This window comes from Calidris pugnax, unplaced genomic scaffold (genome assembly GCF_001431845.1).
Source record: "Calidris pugnax isolate Ruff unplaced genomic scaffold, ASM143184v1 scaffold49, whole genome shotgun sequence".
NCBI lineage: Eukaryota > Metazoa > Chordata > Aves > Charadriiformes > Scolopacidae > Calidris > Calidris pugnax.
Genome location: NW_015090798.1, coordinates 4,989,716 through 5,014,172, shown reverse-complemented (window position 1 = coordinate 5,014,172; position 24,457 = coordinate 4,989,716). Strand labels below are relative to the sequence as shown.

General features: G+C 39.5%; 1 protein-coding gene across 1 annotated transcript in view; it reads right to left on the bottom strand.

Moving 5' to 3' along the window:
* TBC1D19 (TBC1 domain family member 19) overlaps positions 1 to 22,565 on the bottom strand; it is a 61,571-nt gene extending 39,006 nt beyond the window's left edge. The window contains exons 1-10 of the mRNA XM_014937045.1: positions 22,382 to 22,565; positions 11,658 to 11,730; positions 10,829 to 10,874; positions 9,784 to 9,859; positions 6,947 to 6,988; positions 4,348 to 4,422; positions 3,630 to 3,684; positions 3,226 to 3,300; positions 2,517 to 2,563; positions 284 to 394 (exon numbers count right to left, since the gene is read on the bottom strand). Coding sequence (XP_014792531.1) covers positions 284 to 394; positions 2,517 to 2,563; positions 3,226 to 3,300; positions 3,630 to 3,684; positions 4,348 to 4,422; positions 6,947 to 6,988; positions 9,784 to 9,859; positions 10,829 to 10,874; positions 11,658 to 11,730; positions 22,382 to 22,480 — 699 coding nt within the window. The 5' untranslated portion in view covers positions 22,481 to 22,565. The remainder of the gene's footprint in view (positions 1 to 283; positions 395 to 2,516; positions 2,564 to 3,225; positions 3,301 to 3,629; positions 3,685 to 4,347; positions 4,423 to 6,946; positions 6,989 to 9,783; positions 9,860 to 10,828; positions 10,875 to 11,657; positions 11,731 to 22,381) is intronic.
* Between the last annotated feature and the right edge of the window lie 1,892 nt (positions 22,566 to 24,457).

Sequence of the window (24,457 nt, the reverse complement as noted above, 5' to 3'; positions counted from 1 at the left end):
GTAGAAAAGTATATATTTGGCACAAAACCTGTGTGGCGTAAAATCAAAACTCTACTGGCAGATAGCTTACTGTTTGTGTTCTATTTTTCATTAAAAACTTTTCATTAAAAGTCTTTTCATAAAACTTTTTTATACTCTATGTTTTAACTACGCATTTAGATTGATTTCCAAAAGGAGAAACTTAACCATACTTAAAATTCTTCCTTATTGTTTAGAATCTCATTCATTAGCAAGGTAAAATAATTCTTACAGAAACTTCTTGAAAGAAAAAAAATATACTTACCAATTCTGGAATATCTTTAACTTTCAGAGGCACCTGAATTAGCCCCAGATGATTCCTGAAACTTGGCTGTTCTCCATTTTCATAATTCGGGTTTCGAAGATTCATCAGTACCTTAAAAACAGTAGTTCTGTCATTCCTGGCATGTATTCAGAGATTGATATTCAGAACTCTTCTTAACATCATCAGTATTACAAATTGTATCTTCAGCATAAAACCATTTCCTGTAACTACCATATACATCAGCCCAAATTATTGCTTTATATCTCAGCATTTTCAAAATCAAAAAGGAGACAATTTTTTAAGGAAGCAAACATATCGTGCTTTGAAAAGTAAGCTCAAATTACTAAAATCAAAAAGCAGAAATAATTTTTGATATATGGGACTAAGTGCTGGCTTCACAGCCATGTCTTGACTAAAATTCACTTCCTCGTCCAAGTTATTTGAATGCCAACAGTATATTTCTGATGGCTACAATATCTAAGGCGTTCTTCAGTATTACTTTTTTCTGTAAGAATTTTTATCCATGTTCTTAGACTGGCAATCTTATGTAGCTTTCCATCATGCACTACATAATTTTCTACTAAAATAATTTCTTTCTAAATAAAAATACCCCAAACCATCTTATTTCATTTAAGAAAAAAAAAAAGTAAATTACAGAATTGAAAATGTAAAGTAAGAATAAAATTTAAGGGACAAGAATCATAATGTCAAGATAAGTGACTGTGATCTATAAAGGGATTTACAGTCTCTTACATACTGTTATTCCATGGGTATAGATTTGATATTATATCGTTGAGCTGGCAAGGATTCTTTCTAAGATGAGTTTCCAGCTTTATGAAATTATTCCATAACATCCTACCTCTACAATTCTCAGCCTTGTAATTATTCAAGTACCATATAACCTCACTCTCAGCCTTGTAAATTAAAAGATTAATTTAAGAAACTGCAAACCCTGGAAATAAAACAGTAGAAAAGAAAAAAAGAGTGACCACGAGGGTCACTGGATAAGACTAAAATGAAGATGGATTTGTTTACAGAGTCAAAATTAAATAGACAATTTGGCTGTTAGTACAGTGATGGTAAACAAAATAAATAATTTCCAATATTATTATCACTAACAGAACATGAGATGTTCTTTAGAAATGTAATAAAATGGATAGAAAGTTTATTGTTGGATTCAGAAATGCATTCACAATGCATAACTATGAAACAATTTGCACTTAATTCAGAAATACTATAAATCTCCTCTGCCGCTACAAAAGACATTCCACTAAACTTGCACCGAATCACATCAAAATACTAATACACAATGATAATTCACTATTAGACTTCTAAGTTTTATCCAGCAAATTAGGAGGGAATCTTAACTTTGTAATTCTACACCATTGTTATGTTCTAGACAATGTTTCCTGTATAACTCACTCACAGGATGTACAGACACTGCTTTTATAAATCTTATTTTCAGTCACATTTTAATCCAAAATCTCCTACCGTGTCAGCATTAATTTCACTGTCATCAACAATGTTTATTGTCCATCACCCATGTCTACTCCAGGCATAGCTGGTAAAGCAAGTTCTGTTTTGCTAAAACATTCTGTGCTCCAACCATATAAAAAGATGAGTAATATTGTCATTTCTCAGTTTAAAGATTCAGCAATTGCCATTTTTTTAACAACTTGGTTTGATTACAGAAAAAAGCCTCCAAATCCCACACATATAAAAAGATGAGTAATATTGTCATTTCTAAGTTTAAAGATTCAGTAATTACCATTTTTTTTAACAGCTTGGTTTGATTACAGACAACTCCAAATTCCAGAAGAGTTTTGTTTCATATTTGATTTTTCACAGCCTTCATAGATGACCTACAATTTCAACTGCATGAAGCTCTACTACCTTACCCACCAAACAGTCTTAACGCATTGCAATTTAAAATGTAAAATTATTTATTAAATCAGCTGGAGAATTGCTCTCAGAGGACAAAAGTTAGCTCCAAACTGTTCTCGGGAGAAAGAGAAGTTTATCACAAGTACAATTTAAAACTGCATTGAAAAAAAATAAAAGAGACAATGGCATTTTGTTTTGTAAACAAAATGTGAGGTCGTAAAAAACATGTCAAATTTCACTTGCTATAAAGGACAAATTGTTTGAAATACATTTATTTTTCCCACTTCACATAAAAAGACTGCAACAGATAAAAGTCAATGGCTTGAGTCATTGTTTCATAAACGCTTACCTCCAGAAAATCTTTAGGTGCATAAACAGGCCGGAAAAGACTTAGATCTGGAATAAGATTTCAATGATGCTGTGTTAAAACCAAGAGGTGAAAAAAAAAAAAAACCATGTAGTTTCCCCATGCCTGTAACAAAATCCAGCAATTTCAATAATATAGTAAAGATTTCAATAACTTTATCACAGCTATCATGCCTACACCCACCACATATGAGTTGTGGACTTGGCAGCGTTGGGTTTACAGTTGGACTTGATGACCTTAAAGGTCTTTTCCAATTTAAATGATTCTATGATTATTTCTATATTCTCCAATATTTTGCTACTGTTAGTGCCTTAGTTTTGTAAATCCCAGTAAGTGAACAGTAGACAGTAGGAAGTTTTTTGCTTATTCCACTTAAATCTTTAAATTGACCCATCCTTAGACATGGGAGAGATATAGTATTCATAAAAGCAATGAACATAGCAATTAGCTTTCCAACGTCCTGCTCCCTCCAGAGGATAATCATTGCAACAGCAAAGAGGAAGATCTACCTACAGAATTCATCTTCTCCCTAGTTGAGCCAATGCGTACGCTGCTGCTATCCCTTAAAATTATTCCGTATTAAAATTATTTTGGATACCAGCCTCACCAAGTGTAAGATGAACATAAAAGTTACAAGTGTGCAAGACGAGGTTTAATTTCCAAAAAAATGACAACAGGAAGTTAATATTACCTTCTGCGCCAGCGGGATACTGAGCTCTGTGCACATGCTGTTCAGGCTTTTCAGAATTCGCTTCTCCCAGCTTCCCTAAAACACAGAAAAAAAATTAAATTATATAGAATTTCTTTTCCCTCCATTTGCATTTATCATATAATAACAAGCAGCTTTTAAAAGCCATGTATAAGAAAGGATAGCAAGAGTCACTTGCAGACATCTGCAAAAACCTTGAGGGTTATTTAAATGGAAACAATAAACAGATTTCATCATTTACATGAAAATAAAGAACCAGGAAAATGAGTTGTTCACATTTCAGATCTTCAAAAAGAATATATTTCACCATTACTGATTTTTGACATATGTCTAATGATCAAGCTGCCTTACATATCAACACTTAGGAAATTTGTCAAACGGGATACTGAGCTCTGTGCACATGCTGTTCAGGCTTTTCAGAATTCGCTTCTCCCAGCTTCCCTAAAACACAGAAAAAAATTTAAATTATATAGAATTTCTTTTCCCTCCATTTGCATTTATCATGTAATAACAAGCAGCTTTTAAAAGCCATGTATAAGAAAGGATAGCAAGAGTCACTTGCAGACATGTGCAAAAACCTTCAGGGTTATTTAAAATGAAACAATAAACAGATTTCATCATTTACATGAAAATAAAGAACCAGGAAAATGAGTTGTTCACATTTCAGATCTTCAAAAAGAATATATTTCACCGTTACTGATTTTTGACATAAGTCTAATGATCAAGATTTCTTACATATCAACACTTAGGAAATTTTTCAAATGATTACAAGTGGGGCAATCAAGTCTGTACAGAGAATGCCTTCTCTACTTCGTGACCTGAAAGGAGCGCAAGTCTTTCTCCACAAATAGTATCTTAGACGTTCTCACAAGTTAAAAAAAAGTTAGAAATTTGCATTGCAACAGCAAAGAGGAAGATCTACCTACAGAATTCATCTTCTCCCTAGTTGAGCCAATGCGTACGCTGCTGCTATCCCTTAAAATTATTCCGTATTAAAATTATTTTGGATACCAGCCTCACCAAGTGTAAGATGAACATAAAAGTTACAAGTGTGCAAGACGAGGTTTAATTTCCAAAAAAATGACAACAGGAAGTTAATATTACCTTCTGCGCCAGCGGGATACTGAGCTCTGTGCACATGCTGTTCAGGCTTTTCAGAATTCGCTTCTCCCAGCTTCCCTAAAACACAGAAAAAAAATTAAATTATATAGAATTTCTTTTCCCTCCATTTGCATTTATCATGTAATAACAAGCAGCTTTTAAAAGCCATGTATAAGAAAGGATAGCAAGAGTCACTTGCAGACATCTGCAAAAACCTTGAGGGTTATTTAAATGGAAACAATAAACAGATTTCATCATTTACATGAAAATAAAGAACCAGGAAAACAGGACGAGAGGAAATGGCCTCAAGTTGCGCCAGGGGAGGTTCAGGCTGGATATTAGGAACAATTTTTTCACTGAAAGGGTTACCAGACATTGGAATGGGCTGCCCAGGGAGGTGGTTGAGGCACCATCCCTGGAGGTGTTCAAAAGACGGGTTGATGTGGTGCTGGGAGGTATGGTTTAGTGATGATGCTCCTTGTTTGTTGTGTGGGTGTCTGTTTTTGTCAGTTAGGTTGACGGTTGGACAAGATGATCTTTAAGGTCCCTTCCAACCTAGAAGATTCTGTGATTCTGTGAAGTAGACACTACCTCAGTGGAACCCTTAAAGAGCAACCAGATTCTTCTGACTATTGCGTCAGATTCAAACTTCCCATATGGTGCCTAATCTGTAGATAATTCCTCAGAAGTTAATGCCAACTAGTACTGACTTCCCTGTCAACTGGCTTTGGATTTTGCTTCCGTGATCACAGCAGCACTGGTGGGGTTTATATTGAATTTAGTTTTCTGTGGATGATGAGTCAGGCCTCGAACAAATGAATGCAAAGACTCCTCTTAATGTCATTTAGCTCGAGTTATTATTTGTAATTTGCTCTAGACACAAATTCTGCAGCACTTAGTTACTGCCTAACCACATGTTCCTCAAACTTGAAGTTCTGTCCAAAAAAAGGCTGCAGTTTATTAGACAGGAAGCAAATGAAGGGAAGGGCAGATGTTCAAATGTTCTGTTAAAAAAATAAGCATTATATCTTGTTTGTAATTGTTTCATTTTACCTTCCATTTAGAAGATCCTCTTATGACTTTTTACATCAAATGAAAGAGCTATCTTTCACCAGCAACAACTTCTCACAATCAAGTCATGCCTTCACGTTCTCTTGCATAAACAAACCAGATCTAAGTTCCAACTGTAAGAAACTTTTTCCAAATGGCAGCATTTTTTTTATAATATTTTAAATAATATTTTTATTTGACTATATTATTGTACTCAAACACCTTCCAAATGCTGCAGTTACACAACACCATGCCACAAACTGGTTATCCTCTCACGGAGGGGTGGTGTAGAGCATCTACAGTACCCTGTCCTGCTGAGAAGTATGGGTTTGTTGCTGGAAGAAACGAGGACTGAGAGAGCACGGAGATGACTAAGCCAAAGATAGAATAAGAAAGTGGAAACAACTGGGAAAACAGAAGTGTTAGTAGCAGTTTCAGAGCTCAGAAGAATAAGAAAGTGGAAACAACTGGGAAAACGGAGGTGTTAGTAGCAGTTTCAGAGCTCAGAAGGCCATGAAGATGATCAGAGGGTTGGAGCACCTCTCCTACGAGGACAGGCTGAGAGAGTTGGGGTTGTTCAGCCGGGAGAAGAGAAGGCTCCGGGGAGACCTTAGAGCCCCTTCCAGTCCCTAAAGGGGCTACAGGAGAGATGGGGAGGGACTCTTGATCAGGGAGTGGAGCCATAGGAAGAAGAATAACTTGATCAGGGAGTGGAGCCATAGGAAGAAGAGTAATGGTTTTAAAGTGAAAGAGGCAAGATTTAGATGAGATATTAGGAAGAAATTTTTCATTATGAGGATGGTGAGACACTGGAAGAGGTTGCCCAGAGAAAGCTGTATCCCTGGAGGTGTTCAAGGCCAGGCTGGATGGGGCTTTGAGCAACCTGGTCTGGTGGGAGGTGTCCCTGCCCATGGCAGGGGGGTTGGAACTGGATGATCTTGAAGGTCCCTTCCAACTCTAACCATTCTATGATTCTATGAGTTTAAAAAACAAAGTGAAATCATCAAGCTCAAAATTAGGGGGGGGAGGAGGTGGAGGCTGGAAAAAAAAAAAAAAAAAAAAGTATGGACAAGGGATATGCTCCAAGATATAAAAGCTACAGAAGAAGCACAGAGGAGGCAGCTTTGCAAGACCAGGAACCAGCTTCTTCCAAAATGCAACGAGGTCAATACCATCAGTGTGACTGACAACTGCCAGACCAGACATTACCCCACTTTTGAAATAAATCACCTCTGGACACTCATAAACCGTGCCTTCAAGATAATTCAGCCTTCAAGATGGTAAAAGACATTCAAATAAAAGCAACCAAGTCAAAACAAAAGTGAGGGTTATACAGTCCCTCCAAGCAGGATGTCCTTCAGGACAACAGTCACCTGCACTGAGCAGAAACAGAATGACACATCCGTGACTGAAATAAAAGCCAGAAGCAAAATTCTTAAAGTCATTTCATTGACAGGAACAATAAATGATCTGAAATGATTCCTCTAATTTTACGAAGACATTTAACACTAAGGAAACACGTTGCTGGGATTGCTATGGTTACAGCAAGAACCTTCACTATAACAGTTGAGACCAAGGAAGGCAGGGCTGCAATCTGCAAACAATTTCAAACACATCTATCACAAATCAGAGTTACTGTCCTGTAGGAAAGTCATTTATAAACTGTCATTGAAGTTAAATGAAACTGGGTGGACAACAAATAAACTAAACGGAAATATGTCACAACTGTATAAATTAGCCAGGATTAGTTACAGGTTTTTTCCATAATAATGAATCCTAAAATCCTTTGTTCTAGAAGACTAGACAGAAATGTGATTCTTTCAGAGACCTACTCTGCGGGTAGAATTCAAGGCTTCTGGACACAGATTTCATTTGGTACATTTTTCTCCAAGTAAAAATTGCAAATTTCCAAAAAAAATCTCAACCCAACCACATGGACAGCTCTCCAGCAGACAAAATTAGAAAATATACAGGATGTCACAGTAATATCCAAAGATATTTGAATATTTAACATTAATATTAAATATTACCATGTAAATATTAAATATAATTTCTACACTGGACAATACCACAACTACAGGAATGATTTACAAATTACTATTAGTGCTCTATCCTTTCCTAGAAAGCTGCTTTTCTTCTGAGGTAGTGAAGTGAACAATGTACAAAAGCTTCAGTTCACTACCTAAGAAGGAAAAAACGGAATCAATTTGAGAAGAAAAAGGGTTAATTATGAACATTTTAATATTTACTCTAGAAAAATACTAATTTAGTTTTTAATTACTGGCTCAAAGTCATTCCAATAACTGATATCAAAGATGGTCTTCAGAATCGTCTTCAGGACTATTACTCTTCTTTCCAGAATTCTAAACTAGAGCAAAATTAATTAAGATAGAAAAGGATAAAGAAAATGTCAACAAGCTCATAACAATGGAAACAGCATCTTAGCAGTGCCTATGCATAATAAAAATCAAATATAAAGTATATGGAAAATATTTTTCTACTAGGATAAATTTTGTTGATAGTTTCAAAATATTCTTTGCCAACTTTTGTGATGCTAAAAGACAAATAAAGTGAAAAAAAAATCCACCTACAAATAAAACAAAACCAGTCTTCTACCTTTAAAACAGCAATTAGATTTGCAATACCTAATGGAAGTAAACTGGTTTCCACTTTCAGCTCACTCCCAAAAGGTACTAGCAACCTGTGCATTTGTATTTTAGGTATTTCCAAATATTTTGAAAAATTAACATCTTGGAAAGAGTGACTTCATAAGTTTGTTACATTGTTTACTGCTCTTTATTCAAAAAGGGGTAACAAAAGAAAACCTAGTTTGGATTCAACTGATCCAATCATGACTGTTTTCTTATGGACCCATTACCTACAGTGATAAATATGTGTGCACTTGAAAAGCAAATGCTCACACATACCTCAGTGGTTTTAGAAAATATAATGTTAATTCCCCTAAGTGTGTAGTTATTACTATTTCACAACTGTCACCATTTATTATTTCTCTGTGAAAAGGATTCATATGTCTTTACTGAAGAGTCGTATTTCCAGAAAGAATTTGAAAGAGGATCTACTGGTTTTAGCTGGGATAGAGTTCATTTTCTTCTGTGTTTTGGATTTGTGACCAAACCAGTGCTGATAACACACCGATGTTTTAGCTGTTGCTGAAAAGTGTGTACACACTAACAAGGTCCTCTCTGTTTCTCCTGCTGACCCCACAGCAAGCAGGCTGGGGGGTGCCCAAGAAGTTGGGAGGGGACAGAGCTGGGACAGTGACCCCAACTGAGTCAAGGGATATTCCATATGTCCATATGACGTCATGTTCTGAATAAAAAACTGAAGAGAAAGGAGGAGGAATGGGGGACTTAAATATTATATACACTTTTATAAATAACCACCAATGAAACTGGTTTAGACAAACATACACATAGAAACACCTCTGTGTTTCTCACATAGTAAAGTAATAAAGAGTGATTATTTTCAGGCAGTAAATCGTGGCATTACATTTCACACCACAAAAGAAAATGGTTTAATACAATCTTTGTCCCCAAATGCTACAGACTGAAAGCAGCAGGACAGCAAGGTAAGACTTACTGGAATAAGCAACAATACGATTGAAAAAGTAACACAATTTGTTGAGTACCTTGAAAAAGACTACTGCAATATATTTCTAGGCACGGCTGATTTAAATACAATTTGATCCTTACCTCAGATGCTTTGGTTAGATCACATTCTTGAAACTTTTTAAAAAAAACATTTTAATATGGATTATTATTTTTTATTTATTTCAAATGGCATATACTAGTGAAAAAATAAAACCAATGAAACAAAAACAATTTTTTCCTGACACCAAAAATCCTTATTTAATCTTTTATAGTCAGTTTCACTTATTCTCCTTCAATATTCCTTAAGCTCCTTAGATCCATACTTTTCATCTTCCTTTCACATTTCTCAGAACTAAATATATCTCTTCTTTCTAAAGAACTCACTCTCTCTGCAGCCTGTTGTCTTTCATTGCAAAACTGCCTGTCTGTCTCTCTTCACGAGAGTATTTTTGGAACCCTAAGTGAAATGACCTTTAGCTACAATTTTTCCCCAACAAAATTCTCCTCCTTGACATCTTTCACATTGTCTCTATTCTCCAATATTCACTTACATGGCACTATATCCTACTTCTTTCATGGTTGGAGAATTACTTGAGCATTTTTTGTATGTATGTAAAAAGTCACACATACAACATTATTATTAACTTCGATGCAATGACACATTTGTGTTTTTCCTAAGGTATAAAACCTAGAAATTGTACAATAAAGTTGTACAGAATAAACCTCAAAGAGTCTAAGCAAAGATCTGATATGAACAGTAAAATTGATAACAACTAACCTGGGCTTTCCTCATATAAGCTAATGGTTCTTTCATGTGCTCAGGCGGTGCCGCAGGATGACAGGGCGAAGGAAACCTTAAAGAAAGAATAGTATATTTTAAGTGTTCAGATTTTATTTGGCTTAATCAATCCTGTAGTTGTAAATCTAAACATAACTTCTTTTGTGAGAGCACTAGTAAAACTACTGCGTATGTTGATCAAAACAAAAAATAAACCTTATTTCTAGAAGTTCTAGAAATAAATTCTTCATTTCAACATGAGTTCTTCTTATATTAAAAATCCAACCCTGACCATTCTGTGATTCTGTGATTTCAGCAATGCTGTTTCTTGGCTTTTCCACAATGCTCATGAAATCATGGTATTCTTAGTTAATCTCAATTTTCTGGGGCTAATTTCATTGTTTGTAGCTTATTTCAGTGAACTCAAAGAAAGCACAAGCATTAATCCAAAAGATAGATCTGTTATTAATTCACCTTTCCACTTCACCGGAACATAAAGACAACTTGTGCTTCCCAGAAGTCTAATCTGAAGTGTACTAAACAATAATAAAAAGGGAATTTCACAAATTTCAGTGTGTTGATGACCATATCCCAACCATCATGAGCACTCATCTGTTAAGTCTAGAGATCTAATACCTTAGTTTAAAATTTTTTTAAAATAATTAAGACAACAAATATGTGCTATGTTGACACAAATATTATGCTGAAAATTACTCAATTTCATTCACAATAACTACTTGAACTACATAAGAATTATATTAAGACTGTTGGTAACTTTGGAAGTAAAACAACAAAGAAATTATAAAGTAACTACAGAATTTGGTGATATTTGTTTCATTCATTCTTTCAGATGTACCTGGGTCCGGTATTTTCACTGGGATGAAAAAGAAATCATGGCAGTTTAAAAATAGAAATGAAGCAGGCACCCATGGTATGACAGATACTGCAGACACCAGTAACTCATCATACATCTATATATATATAAAGGAATCAAAAGTAAAGCATGCAAGTAGAACTCAATAAATTAAAATACTAAATAACTTACACGTTGAGTTCACTATAAACAGCATTCTGAAGCTTCTTTTCCCAACCTGTTAAAATAAAAAATAACCAAAAGATAATTTTAGGAATTAATGCTAAGGGAACAGGAATCAGAAGTCGTTTTTGAGTCACTGGTGTTTTCTGTCCTATCTCAATTCATGTCTACCTACAAGGAAGAGACGAAGAAACCTTAACCTAATTAAGACAGGAAAAACTCCAAGTTGAGGTCTGCATAAAGGTTGAATACCCTTTATTTCCACCTACTGTTTAAATAATTACAATAGAGTTTTGCTAAATTTTCATAATTATATGTTATTTTTTTCAAAACCAGCATAATATCAAAACAGCTATAATTATTAATGGACACAGTGTTCCTGGTGATTATAAAACCTGTAACACTCATCATCAAATCTGCACGTGACAGAGGTTCATAGGTTAAAACTTCCAACGGAAACCAGAAATTTAACTAGGGGTAAAATTTTCAAGAGTACCTCCATGAATGTTAATTCCCATTTTCAGGAGTAACTGAACTCCTGTTTTATGGGGAACTTTCAAAAAACTTACCAGTATCTTATAAAATGATAAAATCACTTCATAGTATATTCTTATGTTATATATATTCTTAGCATAGTATGTTTCACAAAATGCTGATGGAATCAAAAAAACTTCTTCCCTTTTAATATTCTCTCTTTTTTAATAACCACTGAATATTTGCTTCTGTCTACTCTCAGTGACAAGGTACCCCCCTGTACAAACCACGATTTTCATCATGTCACATACTTTCTTTTGTAGATATATACTATTCACAAATTGATCAATGAAGTATTACAAACCTGATGTCTTCAGAAAATCCCTAATATCTTCTTTTAGTGATTCCAGCTTAATTTCTGGGTTGTGTAGGCTAACCTAATGAAAAAATGATTAATAAAACAATCAATCAATAAGTAAGCATCAAGCAAGCCCTAAAAATAAAGTAAATTGTGTATTTTATGTTATGAAATAAGAAACATGCATGCTTAAGGTTACACACAAAGCGAACTGTTTCCTACTAACTTGACAATGGTAATTGTAGCCAAAAAAGTTAGCTGACTTCTCCTCACTCAAGGTCTTTCCTTTTACAAGCAAAGCAACTAATATCTTCTTTTAGTGATTCCAGCTTAATTTCTGGGTTGTGTAGGCTAACCTAATGAAAAAATGATTAATAAAACAATCAATCAATAAGTAAGCATCAAGCAAGTACTAAAAATAAAGTAAACTGTGTATTTTATGTTATGAAATAAGAAACATACACGCTTAAGGTTACACATAAAGCGAACTGTTTCCTACTAATTTGACAATGGTAACTGTAGCCAAAAAAGATAGCTGACTTCTCGTCACTCAAGGTCTTTGCTTTTACAAGCAAAGCGCTAAAAGCTTTCTGTGGGGAGGGAGAGAGAAGGGAGAGGGAGTATCCAATGACACTGACATTTAATATTCTCAGCAAGTACCCCACATAATAATCAAACAGAAGATGTTCCATAATTTCTCACAGTTCACCTCTGTTCAGATAAGAAATCATGGAATTGTTAGAGTTGGAAGGGACCTCTAGAGATCATCCAAGTCCAGCTCCCCTCCTGAAGCAGGACTGCCTATAGCACATCACTCAGGTCTGCAACCAGGCGGGCCTTGAAGATCTCCAGAGAAGGGGACTCCACACCCTCCCTGGGCAGCCTGTTCCAGGGCTCTGGCACCCTCACCAGAAAGAAGTTCTTCCTCATATTTGAGTGGAACCTCTTACGTTCCAACTTGTGCCCGTTGCCCCTCGTCCTGTCACTGGGAACCACTGAGAAGAATCTCGCTCCATCCTCCCTCAACCCACCCTTGATAAACTTGGAAGCATTAATAAGGTCTCCCCTCAGCCTTCTCTTCTCCAGACTAAAGAGCCCCAACTCTCTCAGCCTTTCCTCACAAGGATTAAGGATCTCTTAGTCATCTTAGTTGCCCTACGCTGGACTCTCTCCAGTAGCTCCCTGTCTCTCTTGAACTGGGGAGCCCAGAACTGGACACACTATTCCAGTTGTGGCCTCACCAGTACAGAGTAGAGCGGGAGAATGACCTCCCTCAACCTCCTGGCCATGCTCTTCCCCACACAGCCCTGAATTCCATTAGCCCTCTTGGTGACAAGGGCAGATTGCTGGCTCATGGATAATTTATTATCTACAGGGACCCCCAGACCCTTCTCGGATAATTTATTATCTACAGGGACCCCCAGATCCTTCTCAGGAGTGTTTTCCAGCAGGTCCACCCCTAACCTATATTGGTGCCTGGGGTTCTTCATCCCCAGGTGCAGGACTCTACATTTGCCCTTGTTGAACCTCATTAGGTTCTTCTCTGCCCAGCTCTCCAGCCTGTCTTCAAACTTCAAACAAAAAACTGTGGACCAAATACTCCCCGCTGCAGCTGCGACCGCTGGGCATATCCACCTTCCTGTAATGAAATGCACTCAACGCTCACAATTAGGCACCAACAAGCTTTATAACGATACCATGACCCTACCACACACATGTTGCTGCAGGTTTTTCAGCAACAGCAGGAGCAGCTGCTATAGCATCTCCTCCTCCTAGACTAACAGCAGGGTATGCTTTAGGTCCATCACACGCAAGTTGCAAACTCCACAATCCTATCCTTTGCCTTACAGGTCATACCACAGAAAAGGGAATTTGCTGTGCCGCACAGCTTGCTGGAAAAGTTGCTCTAGATGAATTCACAACGTAGAATTTTAAGGAAATCTTTCCATTTTCCCTAATTGAAAGGAGGAACGGCCAATAACACAGACACTGATACCGTCGGCATCTCTGCTCTTACTTTAAGTCACCTTGCCATTACAGACAAGGAAGGCTTTTATATTTTGTTTTTCGACTGCAATAGCAAAGAGACTCCTCAAAGGAAGGTGATCGTACGCACAAACCATAAGACGTGGTGGGTTTCATAGCTCTCATGTCAAATGACAAAAGCAAATTCCGTTCAGCGCAAGGGTAAAAGCCGGCAAAGGATCGTTGCTAAAGGCAGGGAAACAGAGAGAGATTTTCACAGGAGTTCTTGGGCAGCTCACAAAATAGCCTCGAGGAGTATTTTATGAAGGATTCCTTCTCAATCGGCTTTGATGGAAAGTCCTAGGTCCACTTTGGACTGATGGATGTCAAGCTGAGTTTAATTTTTTTCTGCTGCAAGGCTGTGGTTTCGTACCCCTCCTGTATGAATTTTAAATAAAGTAACGTGGGTCAAACGGGACAGATTGTGCCTTGCTGTTCCTTAGAAGTTTTTGTAAATGTTCAACTTTGTCCTCTGGGTTAAATATGACCAATTTTAATGTCAAGGTCCACAGAGTGTTTGCCTGTGGGGCGAGTACGCACACTTCAATAATCTTTTTTAGATATGCACAACCCCCTCTCAAATACAACTCCTTGAGAGATGTTGAATCAACAAAACCAAATTTACTAAAAAGTGGGTTCATTGCCTTGCCACTGTAAACAGAGCAAGAACTGACACAACAGGAGAATATTAAATTACAGCTGTATGAACAGCAGAGAATTAAAAGTCAGAAGCTCTTGGCTCGTTAATGAAGGCACGACACTTAAACCAAAAACCCTTTCTTTTGTGTGGCTTCCTGGAAATTCTGGAAATTGATACGGCATATGGCATCAGAGGGGAAAAAGGAGTTCAATCCACACAGATGATTTCCTATTTTCCCTGTCAGCCCAAAAGATACAACAGAGGACATTCTTGTGTGCTGCTGTTCCCAACAGAGCCTGTTTCCCAGCTGCAGAACAAAAAAAACCAACAGTGATTCTTTTGTATGCAGCGGGGTGGCAGCTGAAGGGGAAGCAGGGCAGCACTTTGGGGAAAACTTTCTCCAAGGACTACGTTAGTGCATCGATCTCCATGAGTTACCTTCACCTCCTCGTGGCCATTTATTCAGCCAAGCTCGATTTCACAGAATCATAGCAATCACCGTGGTTGGAAGGGACCTCTGAGATCATCGAGTCCAACTTCAAACAAAACAACAACAAAAAAAAACTCAACCAAAAAATCAAAATAAAAAACCAACAAAACAAAAAAGACAACACCCCACCACATCACACCCACCCCAAACCAACAAACTTAGGCACTAGACCATGCCCTGAAGAGCCACGTCTACACGTTTCTTAAATACCTCCAGGGATGGTGACTCCACCACCTCCCTGGGCAGGCTGTTCCAGTGCCTGACCACCCTCTCAGGAAAGCCATTCTTCCCAATATCTAATCTAAACCTCCCCTGCCCCAACTTCAGACCATTTCCTCTGCTCCTGTCATTGTTCCCTTGGGAGAAGAGGCCAACACCCACCTCTCTACAGCCTCCTTTCAGGCAGTTGTAGAGGGCCCCCCTCAGCCTCCTCTTCTCCAAACTAAACATGCCCAGTTCCCTCAGCCTCTCCTCATAGGACTTGTTCTCTATTTCACTATTCCTAGCCCTGCTGCAGCAAATATATTCCTATACTAATCTTAAATTTATCAGGGCAACTCTGTCCTCACTCTTGTCATTTCAGGATACAATTACCAAGGACTCCTCCCATTTCCACTTTCCCTTCTATTTACTTCTGGATTACGATGGAGAGATTCCTACAGAGCCACAGAAACCATCACTGTTAAGGAATCATTGCATCCTGGCCTGCTCTTTGATTTTCAAATCCAGGTCCAACAGGACATGGACCTGTTGGAACGGGTCCAGCAGAGGGCCACGAAGATGATCAGAGGGCTGGAGTACCTCTGCTGTGAGGACAGGCTGGAAAAGCTAGGGTTGTTCAGACTGGAGAAAAGGCGGCTCTGGGGAGATCTTAGAGCCCCTTCCAGTATCTGAAGGGAGCCTACAGGAGAGATGGGGAGGGACTCTTGATCAGGGAGTGGAGCCATAGGACAAGGGGTGATGGTTTTAATTTGAAAAAGGGGACATTTAGATGAGATATTAGGAAGAAATTCCTTCCTGTGAGGGTGGTGAGGCACTGGAACAGGTTGCCCAGAGAAACCCTGGAGGGGTTCAAGACCAGGCTGGATGAGGCTTTGAGCAACCTGGTCTGGTGGGAGGTGTCCCTGCCCATGGCAGGGGGTTGGAACTCAATGATCTTTATGGTCCCTTCCAACCCAAACCATTCTATGATTCTAGAGCAGAAATGAGATACCTGAAAGGCAACAATCTGGCAGCCAGTTCTAACACAGAAGAACAGACCCAAGCTCTGTATAATACAACCAAAGAAGAAAATACTTATTTTTCATAGGTGAAAGGAAATGTCTTATTTCTCTGCTGCAAAAAACATTTAGGTATTTTGGTAGGGTTTGTTGTAATCTGCTTGATACGATGTACTGCCTAAGTATCGCTTGGGTTTTCTTCCACTGTTTTACTGATACAATGACAAACAACGTTGCCAAAATTTTATTTATATAAAAACCATTACTAGGATTTACACTGATAAAAGTGCCTGGCTTAGGTATATTGGGAAAAACACAACTTGATGAAATTTGCACTGATGAAGTGAGTTAATTTCCTGCATGATCAAAATGCAGCATGTACTCGGATACAACTACAGACTCTCCAATTTCAACACACGCATCTTGATCAACAAGTATCTTCCTGTACTTGGATGCCAAGATGGAAGAAAAGTTGTAGAATAAGAAGAGATGTTGTAGATGCTTTCTACAACTCCCTGAAAGGAGGGTGTAGAGACGTGGGAATCGGTCTCTTCTCCCAAGTCACAGGCAACAGGACAAGAGGAAACAGCCTCAAGTTGTGCCAGGGGAGGTTTTGCTTGGATATTTGGAGAAATGTCTACACTGAAAGGGTTATCAAGCCTTGGAATGGGCTGCCCAGGGAGCGGGTGAGGCACCACCCCTGGAGGTATTTAAAAGATGGGTTGACATAGCGTTTAGTGACATGGTTTAGTGGTGGGTTTTTTGGTGTTAGGTTGGTGGTTGGACTTGATGATATGAAAGGTCCCCTCCAACCCAGGCAATGCTATGATTCTAATCTGAAAGGTCCCTTCCAACCCAGGCAATGCTATGATTCTGTGAAAATTCAGACACTCAACACGGAGAGCAAGCAAAAGGACAGCACGATCTCAAGGTGGGAAAAGCCAGTGGGCACAGTAAATTGATTTGTAGAGCGACTGAACACAGAGACAAATCTATTTGCAAATTAGCACCTAAACCTGGACCTGGCATTCAGTCACCCCGATGGCAGCGGCACTGACCGTGCACGAGGGCAGAGGAGCCATGGAGGCACTGCACTCAAAGGAAAACAGTTGAGAGGACCAGAAACGTACTACAAGGAAGAGGCTTGACAGAACAAAGTGTTCCAGCACAACTCCTGTGTTAAACTATTTCTTCTCTCAACAAGAATAAACACTGCGGAGAAGTGATCCAACTCTGCTGCCATGTGGAACTGCCATCAGGTGAACCCCTATTTTTATCCTGCCTGCAAACAGTTCTGCAAATACCTTTACCCAATCTAAATATTTTTACAGGCTCTCCACCACCATTCCTCTTCAAAGCCTTTTTGGTTTAGACAGGTATGTACACTCTCCGAGCATTTATTGCTCTTCATTATGATTTTCCACAAGTGCACAATGTTTTCAGCTTTTATTGCTATTATTTCCCAAATTACAATAAAGCACCAAACGCAGTCCAACCTTTAGCAGAAGTAAATTCAACAAAAGCTAATAAATATTCACCTTTCCTTACATGCTCCAATCTGCCACAACTAGATTTTATCAGCATTAGGCCAACTTGTTAAAAACCACTTCAAGTACGACCGCAACAATTTCCATGTAAACACTCTCTAAACATTTCAAATCCTACAAAATTTAAGGAGGCGATTTTGGTTTTGGTTTACACGTTTCTGTAACAGAAAGAGGAATCATCCCGAGCGTAACTAAATAAATTTCCCTGATTGCACTGACAATTTTCCAACCCTCCTTCATTTCTACAATAATTACACTAAGGGAAAAAAAGTATTTTGAACTTCCTTACGCAAGTAAAAATAACCAAGGAGTAGAAACAGGGCTTCAATTAGCCTCAGACAGGAATAAACAGCTTCAAACTTTACATTCTCCCACAAGATACGCAGGATACATTTTTAATAATTTTGTTGTTTAAATACGTTTTCTAGGTTTTATTTGAATACAAAGTTAGTGCTGCAAATAAAACATACACACGCAAGGTAAAACATATAATCTGCATTACTAAAATAATAAATATCTGCACATCGAGCCTGCATTGCTTCTGAGCTCCATAATCTGTTCAACGTGGTCACAACCGCATTCAATTTGAAATCCACTGTCCTGCAAACGTTGAACTATTAAAACCAAAGTACAAGCTCTATCAGGAGGGGAGATCAGGCAGTTTGTTAAACACAACGCACGAAAAGGAACCATTAATTATCCATGATGACTCATGAGCCTACGTTTATTCGCTAAGTTTTATTTAATAAATGCTACATTTCACAGAAACATTTTCCTTCTTAATTTGATCTTAAGTAGGGATCAGCATCAATTGTGACATATCCTACCACATCTCCCCTCCATAACTTGTCCATACCTATTTTTTTTTTCTCATTCCTAAACTGAATACTCAGTTGCCACAGTGGGGTGGGGTGGGGCATCGGGACCAATTCTTACACTCAAGTTACCACTTTTATTCTACTTTGACAGCCATTATCTTGCTTTTCTGCAAGTTCTCCTTCAAATTGTTGCACTGCAAACATACCTACAAGAAACAAATCTAAGAACCTCTGCAGAGAAAATGTCCAGAAGGATTCCTTGAGTTATGAGTCTTTCTTGTTCAATTTAAAACATAATTTAGAACCTTCACCTTTCATTTCATTTTCACCTTCTGTTTCAGAAAAGTTCTTTAGGAATAAAATACTGAAGATTTGGTTTGGTTGGGTTTTTTTTAAACTTTAAACTTGTTATTTGTCCCTGGCCACCAGGGGTTCCAGCCAACTCAGACTGATTTCTATTAGAAGTTTGGAGAGGACAAAATTTAAGATTAATAAATCTTAATTAATTAGTAAAGCCTGTCTTCCTTCAAACATGACAAAAAAAAAGTTTCTAAATTGTCTGCAAATGCATTTAAAAGGTAGCACCTTTTTCACGTCTCTCAACCATTCCATTCTTACTGTCAGTTCACTGACAAAGATTTTCCATAAACCAAAATTTTAGCAAGATTTCAAAAAAAATAAAATATCTGTTTTCAAACTGCATTTGGTGATTGAGGATGTCTGTGCTCTCAGGTTTTCTAATGACCTCTAATTTTCACCTTAAAAACACTTACACTTCAGAAAGGGAAGAGAAAACTGAAGACAAAAGCAAACAAATTTGGTTACAAACTCATACAGTGGATGCTGTGCCTGAGAAACTGAGATGACATTTCCCCTCCAATACCCCAATAGCCCCAGCAGCAATTCCACCTGTTGAAAAGCTACTGTCTAATATTTTGGCTCTTTGTGCCTGTTACTTTTTTCCTTTCAAACACACTACTAAATAGGCTCAGAAGAAATTCCAAAACAAACAACAGGCACGTTTACAGTCTTCTCCGCATTAATCTATTTGTATTAACTGCAGGCACATTATCAATATACCAAAACTCAGCCTACAAGACCAACTCAACATTTATTTTCCAAATAGTCATTAAGGAACAGATAAACCCTACATCTACTTCAGTCCCGGGGAGAAAAATGTGATTTATTATCCTGGTATCCCCAGAGCTAAAGCTGTGACAGCAAATCCTTTGGTGCTCATGCCAAACTTATTTTGAAGAGATCGTGTCTCACAGTTCATAACCACAGGGCTGCTCTATCAACTCCCACAAATAATGTCAGGATATTGCGTTTTCCCCAAAATTCTACTAACTGGTGAAAGAAACTGTTCCTTTTGAGCTCTCCTTCCTAGATATTAATAGAAGAGATTAATTACAACACAGATTTTTTTTGCTAATACACTGTTTGTGAGACGACATGACCTCTCAAAAATTGCAGGCAATATTATAATGGACCTTACCATCCGTTCTCCCTCTCATGTTTTCAGAGACAGTAAATATTTCTGAGGAAGGAGTTATCAGCAATGTCAGTTTCTGCACTGGCAAAGAGGAATCTTTGTAAAGGTAAAATGTAACTGTAGTGTAAATATCCAAAACAATAAGTAAGTTTCATTCTGATCCACTGTCTCAAAAGATTTCTTAAAAATACAGCATACATCCCTCAAAATAACTTAAAATCACCTAAAAGGGACCACCTGTAGATCAGTACTGCAACCAGAGCAGAGCAAGCATTGTTCAGAAACTGACTGTTAATCAACAGACACAAAAAAATCCCATCACGCCCCATCAATAAACCGGAGTTCAGGTGTGATGCACAGCAATAGCAAAGACTGTGTATTTGATAAGGCAACTTCATAAACATCCCATGCAATGTGAGGGAAATCAAATGTCAATTTAACACAGAGAGTAGCAAAATTCAGAAAACATCAGAATTCTGTACACGTGCTGAGGGACGGACAAAGATAAGGAACTGACTGATAGGGCCTTTGCAAGTGCATAGTATAGCAATAATATGACTATATAAGCATTATCAAGAAAAAAATCTATACATGGAAGAACACAAATGCATGCAAGGTCAATAAAAAAATTCAAGATCAAGGAGAATTTACAGTTTCCTCTCAAACAGCGTACCCATCTGGCCCTATTAATTAAAACTACAAGCTCCAAAAGACGACTCTTTACACTGAGATATCCTCTAGTTGGTGTATCCAAAAAACTTTCCAGTCTTTCAGAAGAAAGTTCAGTCTACTCTGAACCATAGCTCTGATTTAATCTTCTATTACAAACTCTTCAAACACTTGTTTATTTTCTTTCCCTTTAGCACTTCATATGACCAGAACAATCTTCTGATTTATATATACACGGGGTTTTTTTTCTTCTCCAAGAAATTTGTAAAACAGCGTTCTGCAAAGCCATCTCAACAGATTGGGCTGTGGCAATTAGACTGCAATTTATTTATTTTAGAGGTTACCTTTACATTTTGATTTTGCAGAGTTTCTGCTTATATTGAGTAGATTTATATGCTATACTGTCAGGGAGGTATTTAGGCATTTAACTGCCCTTTCAGACATCAAATGCCACCATGGAAGGACACTCCTCAGAGCATCCAAAGCAGCTGTACAACACAGGCATTCACCAGCAGCATGTAAACACCCCGCCAAGTCCTGAGGACACCAAGCTTCCTCCTGTTTCAAAACAGACATGCAAAGTACAAAATGACTATGAAATCAGGCCCTCACGGGAGACGAATGAACGCAGAGGGGAGTACACACAGGTTTTATTATAAGCAGTTAACGGGGCTGTTAAAAGAGTCTTCCTCCGAAATCCCATCACTGCCTTTATCGAGGACAAGGTTTTGCATTTGACTCTCCACACCTCACATCAGGCTATTTGGGATGCTCAGTTCCCCAACACTTAGCAGAACCCAACATCTTTACTCTTTTATAATTCCACTCCCCCCTCCCTCTTCGAGTCATGCACATTTGCTTACTCACAGGTTCAGAGAGCAGTCAGTCAATAGGAATAAAGCAGACATACATTTAAAAAAAAGCATTTAGAGACCTAATGAACAAATTTAAAAACAAAAACCCAGAAAAGGCATGTAGGGATGTAACCCACTATGGAAAACTTTAAGAACATTCAAAGAAAAACATGTTTCATTTAAAAAAAACCAACAAAACTAAGGCAGATAATGAACATCCTACCCTAAAAAAAAAATAAAATATCCGTACAATTTTAAGCGCTGTATGCGAAAAAAAAGCCCCCAACCCCCAAGATTTTATAAAACCCAACCCAAAATACTTCAGTAACACACAACAATCGCCACAGCACCAATACTATGGTATTACTATGAAAACTGACACAATCCTAATCTGAAACATCCTAAATGATGCTCAGCTAAAAAATGAAAATCTGGTTTCGAGTGCACATAATTTACTAAATATATATATGAAAAAAAGCAAACAAACAAGCACTTTCCCGGCTACCAAAAAAAAAAAAAAAGTACTTTCATGTGCGTTTTTCATTTATTTTCACTTCCTTTCACCAAATCCTCCTTTTCTCAGGGGCATGGAGAGGGCGAGGGGAGGGGGTGTAATTTAAAGCTTCCCAAATTAGAGATTAACCGAGATTAACAGACACAGCGGTTCATTTTAGGAAAGATTTGAAGCAGTGAGATTTCCAAGAGGAGGCTCCTTCATACTCTCCGCGGAAATCCTTCGGCCCCAGGGGAAGACGTTATTCTAAAGACAGCTTTAGAAACAAGCCAGACGGTTCTCCGGCCCCGTCGGGGGAGGGAAGGGAAAGGAGGGGAGGCCCCAGGCCCCTGGTCCCGGGCCGGGAGGAGGAGGAGGCCGCAGGGGCCGGGAACAAAGGGCCGGTGAAGGGTGGAGGAGGGAGGGGGAGCGTGAAATGGAGGCGGGCCCGGGGGGCGCAGCGCCGGGTCGGGGCTCACCCGGGCCTGTCGCTCCAGCTGGGAGTGGAGGCTGGAGCCCTTCAGCCGCTGGACGATCCGCGCTATGGTGAGAGAGAGCCCGCTGTCCGGGTCCAGCATGGCGGCGCGGGAGGGGGGAACCCCTACCCGCTGGCGGGGCCGCTTTCTCCCCGCCGCCGCCTCCTCCTCCTCCGCCCGGCGTTACCCGGGCAACGGCGGGAGCGGCGCCGGTCCCTCCGCGGCGGCCGCCGGCTGGAAAGCGGCGCCTCACGGAAAGGTTCCCCCCTCCCCGGCGGTGAGGGCTTGAGGCGGGCACCGGTGTGGCCCAGCCCAGGAAGGTCCCCAGAGCCGGGGTGACCAGGGAAGAGTGTGGCCTGGAGGTGGAGGGAGGTCATTCTCCCCCTTTGCTCTGCACTGGGGAGGCCACAACTGGAATGCTGTGTCCAGTTCTGGGCTCCCCAGTTCAAGGGAATTGCTGGAGAGAGTCCAGCGTAGGGCAACAAAGATGATTGAGGGGCGAGAGTCCAGCGTAGGGCAACAAAGGTGATTGAGGGGATGGAGCATCTCCCTGATGAGGAAAAGCTGAGAGATCTAAGGGTGGCTTGAAGGAGGAGGGAGCCGGACTCTTCTCAGTGGTTCCCAGTGAGAGGACGAGGGGCAACGGGCACAAGTTGGAACATAAGAGGTTCCATTCAAATATGAGGAAAAACTTCTTCACAGTGAGGGTGACAGAGCCCTGGAACAGGCTGCCCAGGGAGGGTGTGGAATCCCCTTCTCTGGAGATTTTCAAGACCCGCCTGGATGCCGTCCTGACTAACATGCTCTGACAAGCTCTAGGCAATCCTGCTTCAGCAGGGGAGTTGGACTAGATGATCTCTATGGTCCTTTCTAACTCTAAAAATCCAGTGAAATTCAGTGAAGCTGGAACATGAGAAGTTCCACTAAAATATGAGGAAGAACTTCTTTCTGGTGAGGGTGCCAGAGCCCTGGAACAGGCTGCCCAGGGAGGGTGTGGAGTCCCCTTCTCTGGAGATCTTCAAGGCCCACCTGGTTGCAGTCCTGAGTGATGTGCTGTGGACAATCTTGCTTTAGGAGGGGAGTTGGACTAGATGATCTCTAGAGGTCCCTTCCAACTCCAACAATTCCATGATTCCGTGATTCCTCCCCCCCCCGCCCAGGGGCACCCAGCGCCTCAGGGTGGATAATGGTGGCCTAAAGCTGTGGTAAAAAACCTCAGAGGCTGCTCCTGGTTCCTAAATAAGCGCTTATAATTTGCCATTGCTGGAAAGGAGGTGGGAAATCGGTGTCAGGAAAGCCTGTGTGTGGGTCTAGGGCCTCGGCCACCCAGGGCGAGTGCCAGAGTTACCACAGCATACCCTTGAAATGGTATTAGGAACTAGTGTTGAAAGGCCTTATGTGTATTCTCACCAGTAAGAGGGCTCTGTGTTTGAATTTATCAAGCATGAGCTGATGAAAAGAACTCCTAATCCAGGCAGTGAACTATTATATCATTCTTGAGGAGGCACATTTTGAAAGGCCTTATGTGTATTCTCACCAGTAATGAGGGCTCTATCCTTGAATTTATCAAACATGAGCTGATGAAAAGAACTCCTACTCCAGGCCGTGAAGTATTATATCAGTCTTGAGGAGGCACATTGAGCATAAGGACCTCAAGGATGGTACAAATCTACACACTTTGAGAAGTTCAGCCAACTTGGCAAGAAAGTGAAGACAATTCTTAGTGTCCTCAGGTGAACTACCTTCATTATAATACTAAAAATCACGCCCATAGGTCAAGAACACCCTTGCCCGGGTGAAGACCCTTCCCTTGAGCATGCGTGGTAGCTATAACTTGATGGGGGTTGGGTACCAATCTGCTGCCACCAGGCCAGGTGGGCTCTAACTGGCTGTGGAGATTCCGTGTCTCAATAACGAGCTAAATATAGGTCAAGAACACCCTTGCCCGGGTGAAGATCCTTTCCTTGAGCATGCGTGGTAACTATAACTTGATGGGGGTCAGGTACCATCTGCTGCCACCAGGCCAGGTGGGCTCTAACTGGCTGTGGAGATTCCGTGTCTCAATAACGAGCTAAATAA